This window comes from Seriola lalandi, unplaced genomic scaffold, assembly GCF_002814215.2.
Source record: "Seriola lalandi dorsalis isolate HSWRI2012SDOR001 ecotype SW California unplaced genomic scaffold, Sedor1 jcf7180002054955, whole genome shotgun sequence".
In the NCBI taxonomy this organism is placed as follows: Eukaryota; Metazoa; Chordata; class Actinopteri; order Carangiformes; family Carangidae; genus Seriola; species Seriola lalandi.
Genome location: NW_019525506.1, coordinates 146387 through 166386, shown reverse-complemented (window position 1 = coordinate 166386; position 20000 = coordinate 146387). Strand labels below are relative to the sequence as shown.

General features: G+C 43.3%; 3 protein-coding genes across 3 annotated transcripts in view; 1 reads left to right on the top strand and 2 right to left on the bottom strand.

The window, feature by feature from the left end:
* Positions 1 to 5647, bottom strand: part of slc2a8 (solute carrier family 2 member 8) — a 10887-nt gene extending 5240 nt beyond the window's left edge. Inside the window, exons 1-4 of the mRNA XM_023395020.2 lie at positions 5234 to 5647; positions 4155 to 4317; positions 2974 to 3180; positions 2423 to 2522 (exon numbers count right to left, since the gene is read on the bottom strand). Of these exons, the coding sequence (XP_023250788.1) occupies positions 2423 to 2522; positions 2974 to 3180; positions 4155 to 4317; positions 5234 to 5328 (565 nt within the window). The 5' untranslated portion in view covers positions 5329 to 5647. The remainder of the gene's footprint in view (positions 1 to 2422; positions 2523 to 2973; positions 3181 to 4154; positions 4318 to 5233) is intronic.
* LOC111645685 (tetratricopeptide repeat protein 16) lies at positions 5398 to 13382 on the top strand. The gene is made up of 12 exons (XM_087170652.1): positions 5398 to 5628; positions 7081 to 7262; positions 7502 to 7592; positions 7698 to 7835; positions 8056 to 8156; positions 8467 to 8596; positions 9425 to 9639; positions 10006 to 10325; positions 11163 to 11307; positions 11426 to 11591; positions 11731 to 11864; positions 12061 to 13382. Exons 1-12 carry the CDS (start codon positions 5398 to 5400, stop codon positions 12224 to 12226), a joined length of 2019 nt encoding a protein of 672 aa, XP_087026778.1. The 3' UTR covers positions 12227 to 13382.
* Positions 13383 to 15656: 2274 nt separating this feature from the next.
* On the bottom strand, positions 15657 to 19501 carry mymk (myomaker, myoblast fusion factor). The gene is made up of 6 exons (XM_023394959.2): positions 19159 to 19501; positions 18432 to 18546; positions 17694 to 17842; positions 17319 to 17435; positions 17053 to 17193; positions 15657 to 16877 (listed from the first exon to the last, which is right to left on the bottom strand). The coding sequence occupies exons 1-6, from the start codon at positions 19291 to 19293 to the stop codon at positions 16680 to 16682; spliced, it is 855 nt and encodes a 284-aa protein (XP_023250727.1). The 5' UTR covers positions 19294 to 19501; the 3' UTR covers positions 15657 to 16679.
* Positions 19502 to 20000: the final 499 nt, after the last annotated feature.

Here is a 20000-nt window from a genome sequence, read left to right as displayed (position 1 = left end):
CTGGTGGCCCCTGCAGGCATGGCAGGTGGTGTCTGACCACGCATTCAATAATGTAGCCTCACTATGGGAATCACTATTTTTTTTAAACACATTTCCATGTATTAATTATTGTTTGTGAATTAATCAAATTCATGCAAATATATAAAATAGATCGGCTCTGTCTGGAATGCGTCCCGTCACGTGCATATATGCATAACGTACAGATACGCGCCTGGAAATATCAGTTAGATCCAAACCAAGCTAATGATTATAGTTCCTCTAACAGCCTGAGAGGGATCTGTCTTCTTGCTGCTGTTCCTGACCTTTTGAAAGCAACTTTTTTCCCTTTAAATTTAATTTGTCTCCATAATAAAAGGAGGAAGATGTAAGTAATGTCCAGATGGTGACACAACAGCTGTGGTGTTTATACTCTTTTACTCGTTTCTTCTTTATCTCCATGATCTCAGTCACCTTGGAGGAGTTACTGTAAAGTTCATCTGATGAGCGGCTGAACGCTGCAGGACAGAGAGGAGCTTTGTCGAGTCCTCGTCTCCTCACGAACGTCTTCATCTGCCGAGTCTAAAAATATTTTTTCTGATGATCAGACGGTTCCGCGGATTTTCTACGGTGTTCACCTCTGTGCTGAACAGCAGCTCGTTTGTGAAGCGGTGGAGGTTTAGCTTGCAAGCTATTAAACAATTTCTCCTCTGAAAATCAGATTTCCTGGAGCATATTTCCTCATTCTAAGTTATTCCACTTCCTGATTCACTTCTCTTCATTGTGACTCAGACACAAAGTTAAAAATGTCTTAAACTATAAACAGATCTTTACTTCATGAAATCATATATTTGGTAACGTGATGCTTTTTTCATTTGGCCATAAAATAAATATCAAATATTAAAGGGCCATTTCACCCAAATGATGCACAGTAACAGACATGTGTTTAACTGTTTGTCTTCTTTTGATTATAGATCAGTTCTAGCTTCTATATTAATACTGTGAAAGTATCAAAGCCTCAGTCCACAGAGAAATGCACACAGCCTGTATTCAGAAACTGAGCCTTAAAACCAGCCGTCAGGACTTCTGGAACTTTGTGATGTCACAACAAAGCCTCCTCTCTTCTGATTGGCTCACAGACCTGTTGTTGCTAGAGCTCCAGAGAGAAGCCTGAGAGAGGAGATGTAAAACTACACTGAGATGGTTTTTATATCTTCTGATGGAGCAACACTTCAAATAAAACACAGAAGAAAGTTGCTGATTATTTTTCTGTCAATTGACTAACTGATTAAACACCTAATTCTTTAACCTCATAGTTTTATATCATAATTTGCTTCAACGACCTTCGACAGACTTTTAACACAATTCAAGCTCCATATCTACCAACAACTGAATGGAGTGATTCACTACTGCAGTGCCATGGTGCCTTAATACCACGAGACAACCTACGTCACGTGACCCGCCAGAAAACCTGAATGGCATGCAGTTAACAAGGTTAGCGAGAATCAGCTATTTTCACTCAGGCTGCTGTCGAAGAGGCGGCGGAGGAATCTGAGCACATCACATGACGGCCAGGTTGTGGTCATCTCTTCTTCACAACCTTTGATCCAGAGCTGTCTCAGGACGTTTGACAGCTTCACACAGCGGATCAATACAGATGATAACCAGACAGTTTAGATAAGAAGACACTCTGCTTTACTGCTGTAGTGGCGGATGTTGTAAAATAAAAGTTACATCATAGAGGACAGTGACTCTGTGACGTTTACTCGAGGAACTTTTCATGGTCAGATCTGATCTGTTTATCTTCACATACCTGAACAATCTGGTCTTTTACATCAGGACTTCAAACGTTTCTGTTTGCTACCAAATCTCTAACACTGTCACACTGTCGTTTCATCTGCTGTATTCTATTCTAAATTATGTTTATCTTCTATTTACATTTACATTTACTCATGTGACGCTTTTATCCAAAGTGACTTACAGTGAGGGAGAGAGATTTCTTTCTTTTTTTTTCAATTAATTATTTTTTAAATCTTTTTTTATTTATCTAATTGATTATATTAAATTAACTTATTATTTCTTCAATTTTTCAATTTATTTTTATTTACATTTTTATTATTTTTTAAACTTTTATTTTATTTTAGTAATTTATTTTAAATGTTTTAGATTTGTAAATAAAAGGGTTTTTTTATGTTTTGAATCATTTTTTAATTAATTAAATTTTATTTAATTTAGCTGAGTTTTTTTAAATTCTGTGTCTTTTTATATTATCTTGTGTTATTTTTATATCTTGTCTTAAAAACTACAGGCCTTGTTAAAATGTGCAACACAAATACATCTGGCCTGATGTTTTTCTTCTTTCAGTCAGTGACCTGGAGACTCACACTCTACAAAATGAGATTTAAATTTAAGGACGCCACACTCACCTAACTCTGAGCTTACATACCTGCGAGATAAACTCCCATGATGCCTAGCACCACCATCAGCTGCACGCAGGAGCCCAGTGTCCCACGGACCCGCTCGTGTGCCATCTCAGAGATGTAGAGCTGTGTGAGGAGAGACGAAGCAAACGTTACACAGCAGGAACAAACCACCACATCACAGTCCGTCTCATGATGGTTCAGGTGGTTTAGTCGAGGCTTTTATTCATGGAAACATAATCTTTTGTCCGTTTGAATTACTGGTTAATTAATTATTTAAAAATGTTGATTACATTCCCTATTTACTGATTAACTGATTCATTGTTTGGTGAATAAAAGCAAAGAAAAGAGGCACCGAACATTATGTCCTGAAACTCTAATGTTTTCAGTTACATGTGAGAAACTAAAACCGGAGGATGTTTTGCTTTATTAATAACAACTGAATTAAACTGATTATAATCAACTGAAAAAATGATGATTTTTCTTTTTCTTTAAACATCAGCGTGAAAATGTCAATATTCCTGTGAAACAGCCTGTGGTCACTGAAAGGACTGAGAGAGGGTGACCAACGTCTTACCGGGACGACCAGCGACGTGACGCCGCTGGCGAGGCCGGTGAGCACCCTGCCGAGGTAAAGCATCCACACGTTCTGCGCCGCGATGATGACGGTGAAGCCGAAGACGAACGGCAGCGAGCAGAACATCAGACTGAGCTTCCTGCCGATCTTGTCCACCATCCAACCGCCCAGCAGGCCGCCCGCCGCCGCCCCCAGCGTCACTATGGACTGAACATCACAACACACGGCCGCAGGAGGCAACGTCACTCTCTATTCCACCTTTTTAATATCCACAGTTATTTTAAAGTAAGAACAGGAACTGTGAATTATTGACCTTTTCTTCTTCTACCTAAACCTTTCAGCCATGTTCATCTGTGAAGATCATTTCAGTTTATAACTTCAAAACATCACTGTCACACACTGATGAACAAACGTCTGATCATACAGTTGAAGATATCTGTAGATCTCATGGATGCAACTGATGATTATTTTCATTATCCATTAATCTGCCAATTATTTTTTGTTTTGGTTTTTTTACACAAAGTCTGGCATTGTAAAAGGCTCCAACGCCTACGATTCCCATGAGCCTCCACCACTGTTGGCATGGAGATGTAGCCGACACAGAAACTGGAAGTTGTAATATCGGGTTTCTGAAAATGTTCACTCACGTCAGGCAGAGTACAAAGTTTAATTTGAAAGTCTGTGATTGGGTTCTAGTTTTTATTGTTTTTTTTACAGTTAACCTTTTGTACCTTTGATTCACCTGAGAGAAACAAACCACTGGAAGTTTTCCAGTTGTTCAATTTGCATTTAAAACCCTGGATTTAGCTAAATACATGTACTTTCTTAATGAGTCCCCCAATTAAATGTTTATTGACTTTAACATTACTGGCACAATCATCCACAGAGCTCTGGGTTTAATTCATTTCTGCACTTTTTCAGGAACTAATCCATATTTAGCTTCAGACATAAGTAACTCATTTTTAACTTAAACCAAATCTTTCATTTTTATCTCATTTGACTTCTGTTTCTACTGGAGCTCGTTACTGTGTCTTTACACTGTCCTGAACTCAAGTGAATCCAGCCTGCCGTGTGCGCAGCATGTGATGACGTAAAACTGCTGATAAAGGTAAAAACCCTCTGTCTGAACGCTGCTTTGTTTTGAGGCATGTGATATTAAATCATCACAGCCGGCATCGTACCCCAAACCAGGAGGCCTGGACGTCGTCCAGACGCAGCCGCGGGTCGGCGATCTTGGTGAGCTCGGGGATGGCGGGAGAACTGTAGCCCAGCACGAAGCCGAAGCTCATGGGACCCAGAACGGATGCAAACGTCGCCAGGTACAACTTCCTGTTCTTCACTTTGCTGCGGAGAGAAAGAGGAACAGAATGCGGGGGGGGTGAAGGTCAAAGGTCACCGTGTCATGCACAATCACAGCTGCTTACATAGAGTGACTCAGGTACAAACGCTGCAGGTTCTCTACAATCTGACATTTAGAAAATGTAGTTTTTAATCATTAAAAGCATGTAATAAACAGTCAAGTGTAGTTTTATCAAAGTAAATTGGACATTAATAAAGTAACATGACTTATTAATAAACACAGTTTAATCCATATTGTTTTGGCAGTGTCTTCATCAACACACTGATAAATGTGGTAGAAAAATCAGTATTTGGAGTGTGTGACTACTCAGCGTTTAAAGGACTGTCCCTGTGTGTTTTCAAGTTTTAGCTCCATAACACAAACTCTCCCTTTATGCTGAACATTTCTAATGCAGGTTGTATATTTATAGATTGTTGATATATATTCCCCAGCTGTACCAGGCGACACTGGCCTCAGTTTCTTTCTGCTGTGCATGAAAAAACAAAAACAAAAAAAGTTTTATTGACAACTAATCAATTAGTTAAGTAAGACAAAATTAACTGTCATGATTAAATCATTTATCGAGCAAAATATGCTTTAAGTCCAGCTTCTTTTTACCTGGAAAATTTGGGCTTTGAACTGTTTATGTGACAAAACTCACTATAATCTGACATTTTTAAGGTTTGATGCGTGTAATAAATCACCATGAAGGAGTGACATCTTTGCTGCATGGTACAGCAGCTGCTTTGTGTCGACTGATTACCTGCACATGATGATATGTATGAGATTACAATGAATGCAGCCTTGATGTTGACTTTGATTGACCAAGTTCAAGAGTCTACTAATTGATTTGCATTCAGAGTGGGAACATATCCTTTGGAATGGCCCTTTAACAATCCACCTTTGTTTTTGAGGACTGACCTCAGATAAGCATCTTGCTCAGACATGAGTCCTGTAGGATCCTCATCTCCACCCTCCGCATCCAGCAGCCGTCTCCTCTCGCTCTGGATGTCCATAGCGACCGACAGCAGCAGCAGCAGCGACGTTCCCCGGTGTTTACCTCCTCTGTCCTCTTCACCTTTTACATGGATCACGGGTTAGACAAATCTCCAGATCGACAGAAGCTGCTGCACAAAGTGGCAGCTGTGCAGAACCACAAGCGGACGCGGGAACTCTACAGTAACACCGGAAGCCACGAAGAAAACATGGGACATTTCAGTCTTTACGATCTGACCAGCAGCCTGAAACCTACGAGTCTAACGCACAAGGGGTTTTGCTTCCTTAACCGGCGGTCAACTTGCTTTGTCAACATCTCAGTCAGCTGATCACTGAGTGTGCCTCCTGTTTCCTGGTTGGCCGTTTTCAAAATAAAAGTCTTCACGTAGCTTCCGGTTAGTTGAGGGAAACTTAAATGACATTGAAAGTTTGATTCGCCATCATTTTCATCCACTTATAGTTGTAAAAAGTTAAGTTTTCATACAGTTTGAAACACATTTTCAGGCAAACCTTTATTCCGTTTGTAAAAAAAACAGACAAAAAACGGTGTTTCACTGCTTTTTGCTCATCTCGACCACATTAAACCAGGTGTAGATTTCAGAAATATTTTCTCTGTTTTCAGCAGTTCACAAATCTTTCACAATTTTGAAACATTGTTAAATTTTAGCTGGGGTTTCTAATACCATTTTACAACAATAAGAGGTGCAAAAACGTATAATCGGTCGCTATTGTGACTGGGGTTTTAGCTTAGCTGCTGAACCGGAAGCTAACGTCAGTAGCGTGTCCCCAAACTGAAGACATTTCAAGTAATAAACGTTACTGTATGACCAGAATCATAGAGATAATTCATTAACATATTTTTAAAGTTTCCATTAAAACTGCAACACTTCACCACAACAGCTGCGGACAGTAAATATTACACGATTTGACTCTATCCTGGAAAGGATTGAAGCGGAGCCGGAAGTGACGGGAGGGAAGTCTCTCCGTCAACGTAGAAACTCTTTGTTTCAAGGGGTCTCTAGGTTTCCATGGTGACATCCAGATTTAACATTGTGCAAAGTTCTAAAAATGCTAACGAAGTGAAAAGAAAAAGAAAAGAAGTTGCTCAGCAGTTTTACGAAATCAATGGAAACTTCCGTGGAGAGAAAAGACCAGACGGTAAACAAACGTTTGTTGAAAACCAGTAGCTAACAGTTAAACTTGTACAGCTTTTAGTTCTGTAGTTAGTTTACAAGCTAACACCAGCTAAGTTAAAACAGTACAAAATACAGTAATATAAGTTATTATTAATGTAATAATAATTTTATTATAGGTGCAACATTTTTCACTGTAATTGTCTTGTAAAGCGTGTATGTGACAAATAAATGTGTTTACCTTGAAAAAAACGGTAAAGAGAGATTGTTATCTTTTTAGCCACAATCCTTATGAATTTATTTCAATTTAACGTTTTTTTTCTCCAAGGGTTTTTAAAATGTAGTTGTATTATTATTACTTCATTATTATTATTATTATTATTATTATTATTATTATTATTATTATTGTTATTATTTTTAAATCTAAAAGAGTTATAAATTCTCAAATTGGAACTGATGCTGAATGTTAGCTTACTAACGTCATAACAAACAAAAAAAAGCAAAACGAACATAATAAAAATGGTTTGTTTCATCCAATCAAAGTCAGTCTAATCCTCCTTCTTTTGTTAGGTGGCATCCCTCAGGGAAACTGACATGTTTTGGTATTTGGTAGTAAATCTTTGATATTAAATCCAGCAGGCAGAGGAGCAGAGTTTGTTTCCCACTGCGGTGTCAGAAGAGGAGCTGGATGAGGCCAGGAGAAAAAGCTCCTTCAAGCAGCTTTTTGGCTCCAGTAAAATCTTTCTGGCGCCAGGAGAGAAACGCCCTTACAGACCAGACCTTCAGGGGAGCCTCATCATCCAGAGCAGGGCTGCAGAGCAGTGAGAATCATGAATGAAATGAGAGAAAAACACATCGTACAGCTATTTGTTTAGAATTGATCTGGTGGTATTTTACTTAAATGTGATGTTTTCTGAAAGAGAAGCAATGATCATATCTGTGTTACAAATATCAGCAAACCAAACATGAGAGATCTTTGCTGAAAATGTATGTAAAGCTGCAACATGAAATTCAGCTGATGCCTTTTCAGGGTTGAATAACACTTTTATTTTCTTTGCAGCTACACAAATGGAAAAGAGGCGATGGGAAAGTTCCAGTATGAGAAGGCGGTGATCTGCTTCTCCAGAGCCATCACACTGCAGCCTGAACAGGTGCTGCACGATCTAAGACACAGTCACCTGTGTAAAAACTAGGATAGGATTTTCCACTAGGTTTGTGTGTCTCAGTGTGATACTGTCTGTCCTTGTGTGTTTCAGACTCAGCTGTATGTGAGTCAGGCGGAGGCCTACCTGCAGCTGTGTGACTTCCAGTCAGCAGCAGCCTGTTATAAGAAGGCCTGGCTCCTGGAGCCCGGAGCCTTCAGAGACCGCCTGGCCTTCATCTACTACCTCCAGGTTAGAGTCTCTGTTCAGCAACTTAGAGTGAAAAACACAACTGAAGAAGAAGAAAATCAGAGGTGGTTAAAGCTGTAACTGTAAACCATGACAACAGATGTGAAAACATGTGATTCAGTAGAACACCATATCGCCATGATATGCAGTTTGAGAAGTCTCAGGTAAATTCCTGAACATTAAATAAGTTACTGATGATCTTTCCGTCTCCTGATGTCCTCAGGGCCAGTGTTTGTTTGACCGACGTCTTTTCCTGGAGGCTCTGGAGGCGTTCACTAAAGCTGCTGAGGTGAAGCCCGGCTGCAGGGTCTACGCAGTCAGAAGGTCAGATCTAGATTAAAGCTGTGCACTTTTGATCAGGTTTACTAACTAACACCCGTCTCAGAAAATGATTCTGCTTTTCACCATCAGTAGATACATGATGTCAGATTTACACTATATATGTTGTAAGATATTTGAGCATAGATACATGGATCTAAATTACAGCAGCTTTCTCACCGTGGACAGTCTGTGTGCAGAGCAGCCAAACATCCAGATGTGATATTTACATTCTGCAGTTTGTTTTTTATGGTTGTCATTTTGTTTCTAACCCACACACCTTGTTCATTAATGTATTCTCTGCCTTGTATCCCAGCCTGGCCTGTCTGACAGCTGCAGGTCACCTCACCGACTGTCTGCAGCTGGTCAACGACTGGATGGTGTCAGACGGTCCCACCTCTGACCTTTACATCCTCAGAGCCCGACTGCACCAGCAGCTCCACCAGGTTACAGCTGCAGGGACCAACCAGCAGAATATACACTGTACACCTCAGAATCAAGCAGCTCAACAGGATTAGAATGAGATAATATTTAGTTTCTCCTGCTGGTAAAAAAAAAAGCTGCAGAAAAAGAAAAACAAAATGTTTACAATGTCAAGATTAAACTCATTTACACAGTTCTCATTATTTTCACAGCTGAAAAACAAAGATCTTAAAATGAAAATGAATCAGTGCATCTACATATTTTATATGTAATTATAATTTACAGTATCTTAGAGATACTGCACCTGCTGTAAACACACAATCATTCACATTTACATTCACTCATTTGGCTTTTATCCAAAGTGACGTACAAGTGAGAGTCATCACTAAAGCTTTTAACAGACGGACAACTTTTAACTAATTATTTAATTAATTAAATATTTATTTATTTATTTATTTTTAAATTATTTTCAAAATTTTTTATTTCATTAATTTAATTAATTTGTTTTGTTTTTAATGTATTATTTAATGTATTATTTTTTATTTAATGTATTTTTTTAAATCTTAAAATTATTCTTTAATTAATTAAATTTAAAAATGGAGTTATATTAAATTTTTTTTGTTTTTTAAATCATATTAAAGTGTTTTTTTCGTTTATCCAGTGTTTTTTTTTAATATTTTGTCTTAATACCTTCAAGCACTTGTTTTGTGAAACACAAATACGTTTGTTTCTATTTTTTATGTTCTGTCTTTCAGTGACTTTCATGACCCACGAGAGTCAGACTTTACAAAATCAGATTTGAGGACGCCACAAACGTCACGTCTGTTATTAAAGTGTAATTTTCTCTCCAGGTGTCACAGTGTTACCGAGACGTGACGTCGGCGCTGGCGTTGAACCCGTCGTGTCCCGCGGCCGGAGCTCTGCTGCAGCAGCTGCAGCGAGCCGGTGAACAGGCCAGACAGAAGTCTGTGGACAGAGCTGTGAGCGGCGAGCTGCCTGAAGCCCTCTGCATGATCAACATCGCTCTGGAGAACTGCCCCCGGGACGCACGCCTCTACCTGTTCAGGTGAGTCCGACCCCGGTGAGACACTCAAGCTCCAACTAAGAAACCTGCACGGTTTTCCTGCACTGTCTCGTCATGAGTCTGCATAGACAAAAGAAGATTCATTGATTACTTGAAAGATAATCAGCTCATTATCTAGTGTAATAAGTTTAAAGTTCTTACTGACGTCCAGATGTTTGTTTGACTGTAACCAGCAGATGGTTGTTTTTCTTTGTTACTAACCACAAGAATCACCAAAGAATCAATCAATCAATCAATCAATCAATCAATCAATCAATCAATCAATCAATCAGTTTTTAATTACCAAAATTAAAAATGTTCCCATTAACATTCCCATTGAAGATCTACTGTCTCATCCTGTTCCATCAGAGGGATTCTCTACCGACGTCTCAAAGACTTCACAGCCGCCATCGAGGATCTGATCCAGGCTGTGGAGCTGAACGACGGGGGGGAGGGGGAGGAGAGGGGGGAGGCGGAGAAGGGTGTCAAAGGTCAGGCGGAGGCGGCCAGGGACAAGAGGGACGAGCGAGGCTCCTTCGAAGAGCAGGTGGAGTTTCAGCTGGTTCTCACCTACAATGACTTTGCCGTTCAGTGCTTCAGCAGAGCGCAGTACGCCGAAGCCACTCTGCTCCTCAACAAGGCCATCGAGGAGGAGAAGAGCCAGGCAGGCCTGTACCTGAACCGAGGAGGTGAGGCGATGGACAGCTGGTCTCCGTGTGTGTGTGTGTGTGTGTGTGTGTGTGTGTGTGTGTGTCTCTCTCTCTCTCGCTCTCTTTTCTGTGCACACACAGTCATTTTGTTCAGGAAATCGTTCAGAGAATCATTGAGTTTTCACTGTGGATCAACAAGAACTCACTCATCGTCCTTTTCAAACTGAACTCTGCAACTTCCTGTTCATAGAAAAGAGAAGTGAAGTTTGTCTTTGTTGTTGTTACATCCTGAAAATGACCGACCAGGTGAGGTGAACGTTTTAATAAAGCAGCAGTCAGGAGGATCTCTGTTTCGTAATCTTTGGCGACACCTATTGTCATACGTGAGAATTGCAGGTTTATTTTTTTGAACCAAAACTAACTTTGTGTCAGTGACTTGAGTTCCCTGAGTCATAACAGACACCCAGTTCATAAAACTGTCTCCACTGTTCTTCCTCATGCAGCGGGAGATAGTGACGTCAAAGACTCTTATCTAAAATCTTTGAGGTGAGCCACTGAAACTGTCAATCAGAGCTGAGACCTGATCTGCTGCACAGCGTGAAGAGATTCCATCCGTCTGAATATAATAAATCATTCATTACATTTATTTTGGATTTAAGTTTTTGTTGTTTGTCGGTTTATCGGTTCGTTGACAGACGGAAAATGAACTACATTTTTGATAAAAGATTGATCATTAACGAGTTCTAGCTTCTCATATCTAATGATTTACTGATTTTCACCTTTTGATAAACTGTAAACTGAATATCTTTGTTTGGACTGTTGCTATGTTGGAAAGATATATTTATTTATGTGTGTGTGTGTGTGTGTGTGTGTCAGACTGTTTCTTTAAGCAGGGTGACTGGTGTTACGCTCTGGTTGACTACCAGCAGGCTGAGGAGATGATGAGACCTGGCGACCCTGCTGTCCGGCTGCGCCTCGCTGTCCTCCACAACACACTGGGTTCCTTCTGCTTCCAGGGCGGGTCAGAACCACACTAACACACACTAACACACACATGGACACATCCACGCAGAGAAACCTAAAGAGAAACGTCCTAAAATTGTGTGTGTGTGTGTGTGTGTGTGTGTGTGTGTGTGCAGGCATTTCCAGGAAGCAGCTGACATGTTTTCTCTGGCCGTCCAGTACGACCCCTCAGCCGCTCAGTACTACGAGAAGAGATCGAAGGCCTTCAGGAAGCTGCAGAACCTGAAGGGAGCCCGACAGGACCTGATCTGTGTTCTGATCCTGGATCCCACCAACGAGGAGGTCAGAGCTTCATCTCCCCCTCCGCACACTTCTGAGAGGCTACGCTTCCTGCAACCTTTCCATAAATATAACTAAAATAAATAGTAAATAATAAGTAAATTAATTGTGTGTGTGTGTGTGTGTGTGTGTGTGTGTGCAGCTGCCGCCCATGCTCATGAGTCTGTTCCCTGGCTGCAGCGTCTCTGATGTTTTGTCCAGTCCAGGAGGACAAGCTGTCAGAGATCAGCTGATGGACACCATCCAGACCTGCACTTCCTGCTCTGAGCCACAAAGGTCAGCACCCACCTGAAGCCTGGGACTCACCTGGCACTGACTGTGGTGCAGCAGACAGATGTTTTAGGACAGATGTGCTGCAAGTTTAACATGTTAAAACGAAATTGCGCAACCACGTTTCCAGCTGGTTTCAACTGAGAAGCTGAACAGAGGAAACTTTACTACAAGTGTGTCTTGTGTTGTAATGTGTTCGCAGACTGAGTGAGAAGCTCCAACAGATGACTCTGACCAATCAGAGCACGGCGAGCCAATCAGAAGCCCCACCTGAGGCAGGGGAGGAGCTGAAGTTGTGTATGAACCAACAGGAGATGGAGATCATGGTGAAGAGCCTCCTGCAGGTACCGAGCAGACCCCAGGAGTAGCTGCTAGCTTGGTGGCTAACGGGGATCCAAATAAATAAATAAACGATGGGAAAATCCTAAATGATCATCACCGAAGTCAGACTACGACTTTTCATGTCCATGTCCCCTTATTATTCAGAGAAAATTACCAGAGAAAATCAGTTCTTAAAAACGTCTCTCACAGTGTATTTACATGAGCAGGACATGTTTCACTCATCAGAACAACATCAGACCTCATCACATGACAACCTGTTAGAGAACAAGCGGTCAAAAGACAAGACATTTAGCGAAAACACGGGCTTAAGACAAAGTGGACAACGAGGAGTTTGTGCTGAACTCCAGCTGTTTGACTGTGGCAGGCGAAGGAAGCAGCTCCATCATTTCTTCATGACTGTCCAGCTGTGCACCACACTGGGCCACACCTCACCACCACCACCACAGGCGAGCAGGACCAGGTCACCTTTAGACGTGAAGGTGACCTGGTCGTGAAGTGAAGGTGGAGCTACACTGTTTTCTATTCTCTGTCATTTCTCTTTGTATCAGACTTTAAAATGATCCCAGCGGACATTTCTTCTGTTCACACAGTGAATCGACTTTGATATCAAAATCTACAATACGCAAAACTACAGCTATGATTCTTTGACTCAAACATGTGGTTTGAAGTTAAAACAGGGAAAAGACTTTTGTAAAACAGTGTGGTATTGTCCTTTTAATCAGGATGTTGTTCTGCGCTGTCGTCCAGCAGGTGGCAGCAGAGTCACAGTTTTAGTTTGGTGGCTCCACTTCTGTTTGACTGGTAACATCTTGTTGTATATAGTGTGTCATGACATGAAAATGTCCAGCCTCGGATTTTCATCTGTATCATGCAGCTGAACTGATTCGCTCAGGTTCTTTGTACCAACCACTTTAATTATTCTGCTTATGACCTTAAACTCTTTTCACACTGGAGATAAACTGCTGGTCACTGTTCGCTGCTGAAGCTCAGAATCACAGGAAAACCAGATTAGTTTCAGTTTTACTTTCTCACAGTTTCACTAAAGCTCTCCTCTTTTGTCCCCTCTCTCTCTCTCTCTCTCTCTCTCTCTCTCTGTCCACATCTCTTCATGTTTTTCTCTTTCTTTAAGTCACTGTCTTTTTCTCTTGAGTATCAAACACTATGTTCATGAACATTAATAAAATCCTCATCCATAATAATAAAAGTTGCTGTTCTCTGAAGCTGAGCGGTGTGTGACCTGAGGGGGTGTTATGACACAGTTGGACCCTCAGACCAGATGTGTGGTTGTGTACCGGTGTAAAACGACGTTACACAAGATGGCAGCGTCACTGATCGATGAGGTGCAGCAGGTTGTTGTATCAGAGCTGTAACTCAAACCATCTGAGGATCTGATCCACCTCCAACTTACTCGTAGGGTGCGTTTTGCACACAAACATCCCTGTGTCAAACCACCATGTGTGTTCGAAAGGTGTGTGTGGATGCGGAGGGTGATGACGAGTTAAGATATGTTGATGATGAAGATATACAGCGAGACCTGTCAGAAGCTTTTAACACTGTGGTCTGCCTGGTGTTAAACAAACAAAGAGCCGCGGGACGTCTCCTTACACGTCCACAGAGATGTGGGTGAAAGCTCAGACAAGGAAAAGGAAGTGAACTTTGAGTTCCATCCATCCATCCATCTTTTTTCCTCTGCTTATCGGAGGTCGGTTCGGCTAACCAGCGTATTCCAGACGTCCCTCTGTCCAGCTCCTCCTGAGCCCTTCCCAGGCCAGATGGGATATGTGATCCCTCCGGAGAGTCCTGGGTCTACCCCGGGGTCTTTGCTCGTTCCCGGAGAACCTACAATAAGGACGACACCCGGGAGGCTTTTGATGTGAAGGAGCAGCGACTCCTCTCAGAGCTCCTGCTGGTTCCAGGAACCTGGACCCTGAGTTAAGATTATAAAACCACTCTTCTCAAGGCCAAGAGTAAACCTCCACTGACGAGGATAGACTAGCTGCTGAATGTGCTGATGATGGTGACACCAGTTAAGGACGAAGTCTTCATGTCAGACGTGCATGAAACCACAGAAATCTAAACTCTGACTTCTGATTGAATAATGGATAATGTTTTATATGATTCCTCTCCACTGACCCCGAACTGATCCTCGCAGCTCTGCTCAGCTGAAGTGCGGTGTCACCGGTGATCGGCACCGGCGGCGGAGACGAGATGTGGCGCTCTGTGAGAGGCAGCTGACCTCGCAGCGTGAACAACAGCTGTGGCAACAGCTGACGCACAGGGAAAGGACCTGTGGCACACGGACGCTGCCGTCTCACCATAGAAAGTCTCCGCAGCACAAACATACCGAACATACCAGAGTCTGTCGCAGTCACTTCTCGCCGTGCACTTTGGTGCTTAATTGACTCTAATGAAAATCGATACAGCAGATTTTCTCCTTACCTTTTCTCGAACAGGCCACCACATGTGGAATATTGGAGGCCGTGTTCTTTTCTGGTCTAGACGTCATATTTTTTTATTTGCTCAGATGTATTTTTCTTTATTATATTTCGATACCCGCTGAAATTCCACGCCGCCGTGGAATGTGGGTGCAGACGACCACGGAGGACTGTCAATCAGCGCTTATTGTGTTGACACTATCGGTGCGGACGCCCAATACAAGAAGGGTTCAGGCCCTCAGACACGTGTGTGTGTGTGTGTGTGTGTGTGTGTGTTTCTGTTCTTATGAGGACCACATGTGATCCTAGAGGTCGGTTGATCCTGAGAACTGGGTTTCACAGCGGCTCTGTTCAGGTTCATGCTTGAATCGAGGGTCCAGATGAGGATTCAGTACGGATCAGATTTTAAGTGTACTGTAAAGGCCGCAGGTTACAGACGGGAGAAAGTCTTCACAAGTCTAGTAATTCAGTCCTGAATGTGTGTGGGCTTCGGCCCCTCAGCAGAGTGGTGCGGGAGAGACAGTGGTCGTAAAGGAGCTGAAAAGTGTTTCACACTTGTGCAATAAAAGGCTCGAGTTACCGTCCTGTCAGGGCCGAGAGGTGCAGCCAGCTGGGAGGTGCCGGCGGCCCAGCCAGCCAGGTTTCTGAGTCCAGACAAAAACACCTTTCTCTGGGCACGGGAGCTGGCGGCTTGGCCCCGGCTCAAAACATTCCCGGGTGGAGGGGAGGTTCATTCACGTTTTGGCCGGAGACTGTTTTGTCTAAGATACGCAGAACATGTTTATAGTCTTTGGGTAGTGTTCGGGGCAGGTGACGTGCGTGGACGCACAACCCCGTGTCCTCCTGAAGGGAGAGAGGAATGGGATACGTGGGTTTGGAATTGGATTAGTGTTGCTAGACTGGAGTGGGCCTTGAAGTATGTGCCAGTCAGGGTTTTTGTCAATGGTCGGCTTCTGCAAAGTCCACATCCACATCCAGTTCACATACATACAGTGTCCCTGAAGAGCAGCTCAACACGGGGCCACGGCATTTCATTTTATTTGTGAAACATTACAAAATGATTAAAAACAAACACACACTGTGAATATACAATAATCTCTGCTGCAATAAATAACAATATATTAACAAAAGAAACATTACACAGTCTGAACAAAGCACTTCAGGGACTGAAATCCTGCCAAAGCTGCCGGGTCAGTGAACCAGAGTTAACAGACAGAGGAGTCCACCTGTTGATCCAGAAACACATCGAGATGCTTCAGTCGGGTTACAGACCGACGTCTGGGCCGCCGCTCCAGCGTCTGATGCTCCACATGACACATTTGGCCCCTCAAGCTCGTATTAAAGACGGTAAAAATGTGCTTTACAGTCTTGTAATTCTCATAAGCGAATTCAGCCGCGTGGTTCCTTTCCCTGAGAGAGACGGGAAAGAGAAAGAGGAGGGGGGGGACAGACAGAGACAAGCAGACGAAGGGTCTCCCCTGAGGAACATTTCTAAAGACAATTTATATATTTTGGAGAGATAAACCATCTGCCTGTTTGTTCTTCTCATAAATTTTCCAGTCAGTTTTACTGGCTTGTCTCAGCCACCGTCTCCCTGTCCGTGCTGTGTGTGTTCTGCTCTCGGAGCACGCTGCCTGTCCTCGGCCTCAGACAGCTGTGTTCTTATCGGGTCTTTGAGGGCACCCGAGGCCCGACTCGCCTTCTGCTCTCGCCCCCTCACAGTTTTTAAGAACCACATCAGGGTTCTCGAGTCTCTTCACCTGCTGGCTGCGGTCGGCCGGCGGATTCCTAAAGTCGCTGCTGACCTTAAATATTCTACCAGCCAAAAATGATGTTTTGGAGTAGAAAAGGAACGTCCACATGATGGTTGGTTTCCTGCTGAAGTAGATTAACTTACCAGCCACATACGAGTTTATCAGCGTTCGGCTGACAGTTGTTTGGTGATTTTCCCATTTCCCGCTCACAGCCAACCACTATCTGTGCCTGTTCTCCAGGATGAAGTCCTCCCGCTTCAGCAGACTGACCGTGGTGACTTTTTGGGGGTTCACTTCCAGCCGTTCATCTCTTTGAGCTTGCTGATGCTGGTGCCTTTGACGGGTGTGGAGGGTGGGGGGTTGTAAAGAGGCAGGGTGGGGGTGCTGCAGCCTCGAGTCCACGGCTTCTCGGTGGGGACTGTCCACACGGTCCGAGACTTCTTCTTTGGCTTGTCTGTCTTGGCTTTAGAGGAACCAGGGGACATGCTCTGGAGAGGGAACAACAGAGAACGGGGTCAGTTCTTTATTACAGGTTCAGCCTTAAATAACTTTTACTTTCCATCTCGTCTCCGCAGCCCGCCGCTCTAAATCTATCCAGCCGTCACATGTGACCTGTCCGCCGCCGCCTCACCGTCTTGTTCGGAGTGAATAAATCCGACTTACGCAGCAGCAGAGAGCGAAGCAGCTGAGCTTCGCCGCGTTCGTGTCCGTCCCTGCGTAGCGGTTCTTCTTCGGCAGCAGCAGGACGAAGGACACGGCCAGAGACAGGTGGTAGAAGCTGTGGACGTAGGCGTAGTCCCACTCCTGCAGCGGACAGAGCACACCACATCCTGTTTATGATCACCAGCTCATTTATTAATGATGATTAGAAACAACCGGGTAAAATAATGATGTTTGTTTGGATTCGTTTTTATTTTGATGAAAATCACCTCAAAGTAGAAACGCAGCATCAGAGCGAGAGCGCCGAAGCAGCAGCCCGGACCGACCTGCTGCGTGTACACCGCCTTCTCTGGATACACCGCCCTCAGCTGCTTCATCTTCTGCAGCTGCAACAGGAGAATCACGTTTCGTTAGAGTGATTGATTGATTGATTGATTGATTGATTGATTGATTGATTTGATGGAAAGAGAGCGGTCAAAGGAAGATGAGCTGAAAACAGAAGGAAAAATACTGAAGAAGACGGAGGATAAAAAGGAGAAAGTAAAATTCTCGAAGGTGTAGATCATGAAGAAGAAGATGGATGAAGGAGATGGAGATATACTCTGTTTACCACATGACCATGACCCATCATGGCTGCCACTCACCCATTTGACGGTGATGATGAAGACAGCTGATCCGATGGGACCGGAGTAGATCCCGTAGCCCCAGCGATCCTGGTAGATCCTCACGGCGATGGTCAACACCCCGAACATGGTTATACTGGAGCGCTGCGGCTCATCGAAGTCGCCCAGAGCTGCGACGAGGAGAAACGTTCTGCGCGTGACTTTTCAGCAGCAGATTGAAAAACACGGAGTGGAACAGAGCGTGTGGAGTTAAAAGGCCTGGGTCAGCCGTCAGCTGTCGGCGCCTTCAGGCCTCCGCAGCACGTGATTTAAAGCCCGAAACCTCAGGGGCTTAGATGGGAGTGTGTGTGTGTGTGTGTGTGTGTGTGTGTGTGTTCATATGAGAGAATAACAGCGTACACATGTGAGCAGAACTCAAAGACACAACACATGTTATGAACAACTGTTGCAGGCGGAGCTGCTTCTTTTTTAACCTTGTGCAGTTGAATCCTAATTAATAACCTTTTTCTTTAACTCTAGTACTTCCTGCTTGAATTTATTTACACAAATAAAATACACAATACACAAATATATTAAAGGAGTGAAGAGTGAAGACAAGTGGAAATCCTAAAGTCGGGCAGGTTCAGATCTTTGTGTCTTTCTCAGGCTCGCGTCATGATTACGGAAACTGAAACATGCAGAGACTTTAAACGTCTCTGAGAGACATTTAAACGCAGAGACATTTAAAACGTAAATGTCGGACCGAACGCTCAGACTCACCGATGAGTGTGACCCACATGGACAGAGCCGTGCCGTAAACACTGAAGTACTCCAGGATGTCGTACCTCATGAAACACAGGATGGAGAGGCCCGGTCCATCACAGGCGTGGTAGATCTACAGGGACACACACAGGGTTAGGGTTAGTCTCTCACTCACACACACACACACACACACACACACACACAGACACACACAATACACACTCACAGTATCTGAGATGGTCTCAAGTTAAAACCTGAGAGAAAACAAACCGAGTGGTATTTAATAAAGCTCATCGTAGTTTATCAAAGCTGAAACTGGCAGTTAATTTTCTTAAGATAAATAGGAACTAAATATAACTTAATAGCAAATAATGTCCATGTTAAATTCAGTTGTAAGTTGATGAAATGTCTGGAATTGTTAAGCATCTAGCAATTTTTTATTTGATCTAAAATAATAATATATAAAACCAGCAGGTAGACATTTAGAAATACAGTGAATGAGTAATGCATTATCTGGAAAACTGAGGTTACGCAGCTCTTAGGAATGAGCTTATTTATAATTGGTATCATAAATATTTTAAACAGATCCTTTTAGATAAAATGCCACTGATTGGATCCTCAGCGTCCCTACAACTTTCATGATACTAATATCGATTAAAGGCTTCGCTGGTGAGCAAATAGAAATCTCCAGTCAGCAGGATCTCACTGAAAGCTCCACAGTCACATGACGAGTCAGCGCTCTCACCGCAGTGAAGAACATGGTGAAGAAGTAGACCATGGCCTCCATGTGGAAGCCCCTCTTGGCGGCCACGCTGGCCGCAGGCAGGAACACCACGCTGCTGACCGTAGGAAGCAGCATCTTGGCAATAAAGGCACCCATGGTGGAGGGACAGCAGCTCAGACGCAACTCCCAACAGAGACGTTGACGGCTTGATGAGAAAGTATCCCGCAGGCGTCGGTCTGAGTCAGTCGCAGCGATCTAACGAAGCACGAAAATGACTGAAAATGAGACACAGGAGAGTGGATGTCCTCAGGTCCCTTAGTCCTCGTTGTGTGTGACCAGTGAGTGGATGCATATACTGCACACATACACACTCCCACACAGCATGGACACACCCAGCTGTCCAGTTTGGCCCTTTAAAGTTTAAATGTCCCCCCCCCCCCCAAGGCTGGCAGCTCCACACAGGCCTGTATGTGCAGTGTCATCGCTGGGCAGCTGTTTGCATACCACTGTGACATGGGAGGGGGCTTCGGGCAGGGCAAGGGTTGGCATGCCTTATTGCATCATTACCTATCTATGGACTGTTTCCTGCCTGGTTTGAACAATAAGTGCTAAATTCTTCTGATCGGAGCATCAGTAGCAATAGACTTTGTGGGTCAACAAGAACGTTTAAAGCTCCATATTTTCTTCTTCTTCTGTGTTTTATTTGAAGTGTTGATCCATCAGAAGATATAAAAACCATCTCAGTGTAGTTTTACATCTCCTCTCTCAGGCTTCTCTCTGGAGCTCTAGTAACAACAGGTCAGTGAGCCAATCAGAAGAGAGGAGGCTCTGAGCCTCTCTTCTGATTGGCTGACTGTTTTCTG

What these genes read in the sequence shown, in the direction of transcription:
- LOC111645685 (XM_087170652.1), top strand. Translation starts at nt 5,398, where the DNA reads ATGGATCACGGGTTAGACAAATCTCCAGATCGACAGAAGCTGCTGCAC. An exon ending in AGGGTCTACGCAGTCAGAAG is followed by an intron (nt 8,157 to 8,466) that starts GTCAGATCTAGA and finishes CTTGTATCCCAG; the next exon opens with CCTGGCCTGTCTGACAGCTG. An exon ending in TCCTGCTCTGAGCCACAAAG is followed by an intron (nt 11,865 to 12,060) that starts GTCAGCACCCAC and finishes ATGTGTTCGCAG; the next exon opens with ACTGAGTGAGAAGCTCCAAC.
- mymk (XM_023394959.2), bottom strand. Translation starts at nt 19,293, where the DNA reads ATGGGTGCCTTTATTGCCAAGATGCTGCTTCCTACGGTCAGCAGCGTG. An exon ending in CATGTGGGTCACACTCATCG is followed by an intron (nt 17,843 to 18,431) that starts GTGAGTCTGAGC and finishes TCCTCGTCGCAG; the next exon opens with CTCTGGGCGACTTCGATGAG. An exon ending in GCTTCGCTCTCTGCTGCTGC is followed by an intron (nt 16,878 to 17,052) that starts GTAAGTCGGATT and finishes TTCCCTCTCCAG; the next exon opens with AGCATGTCCCCTGGTTCCTC.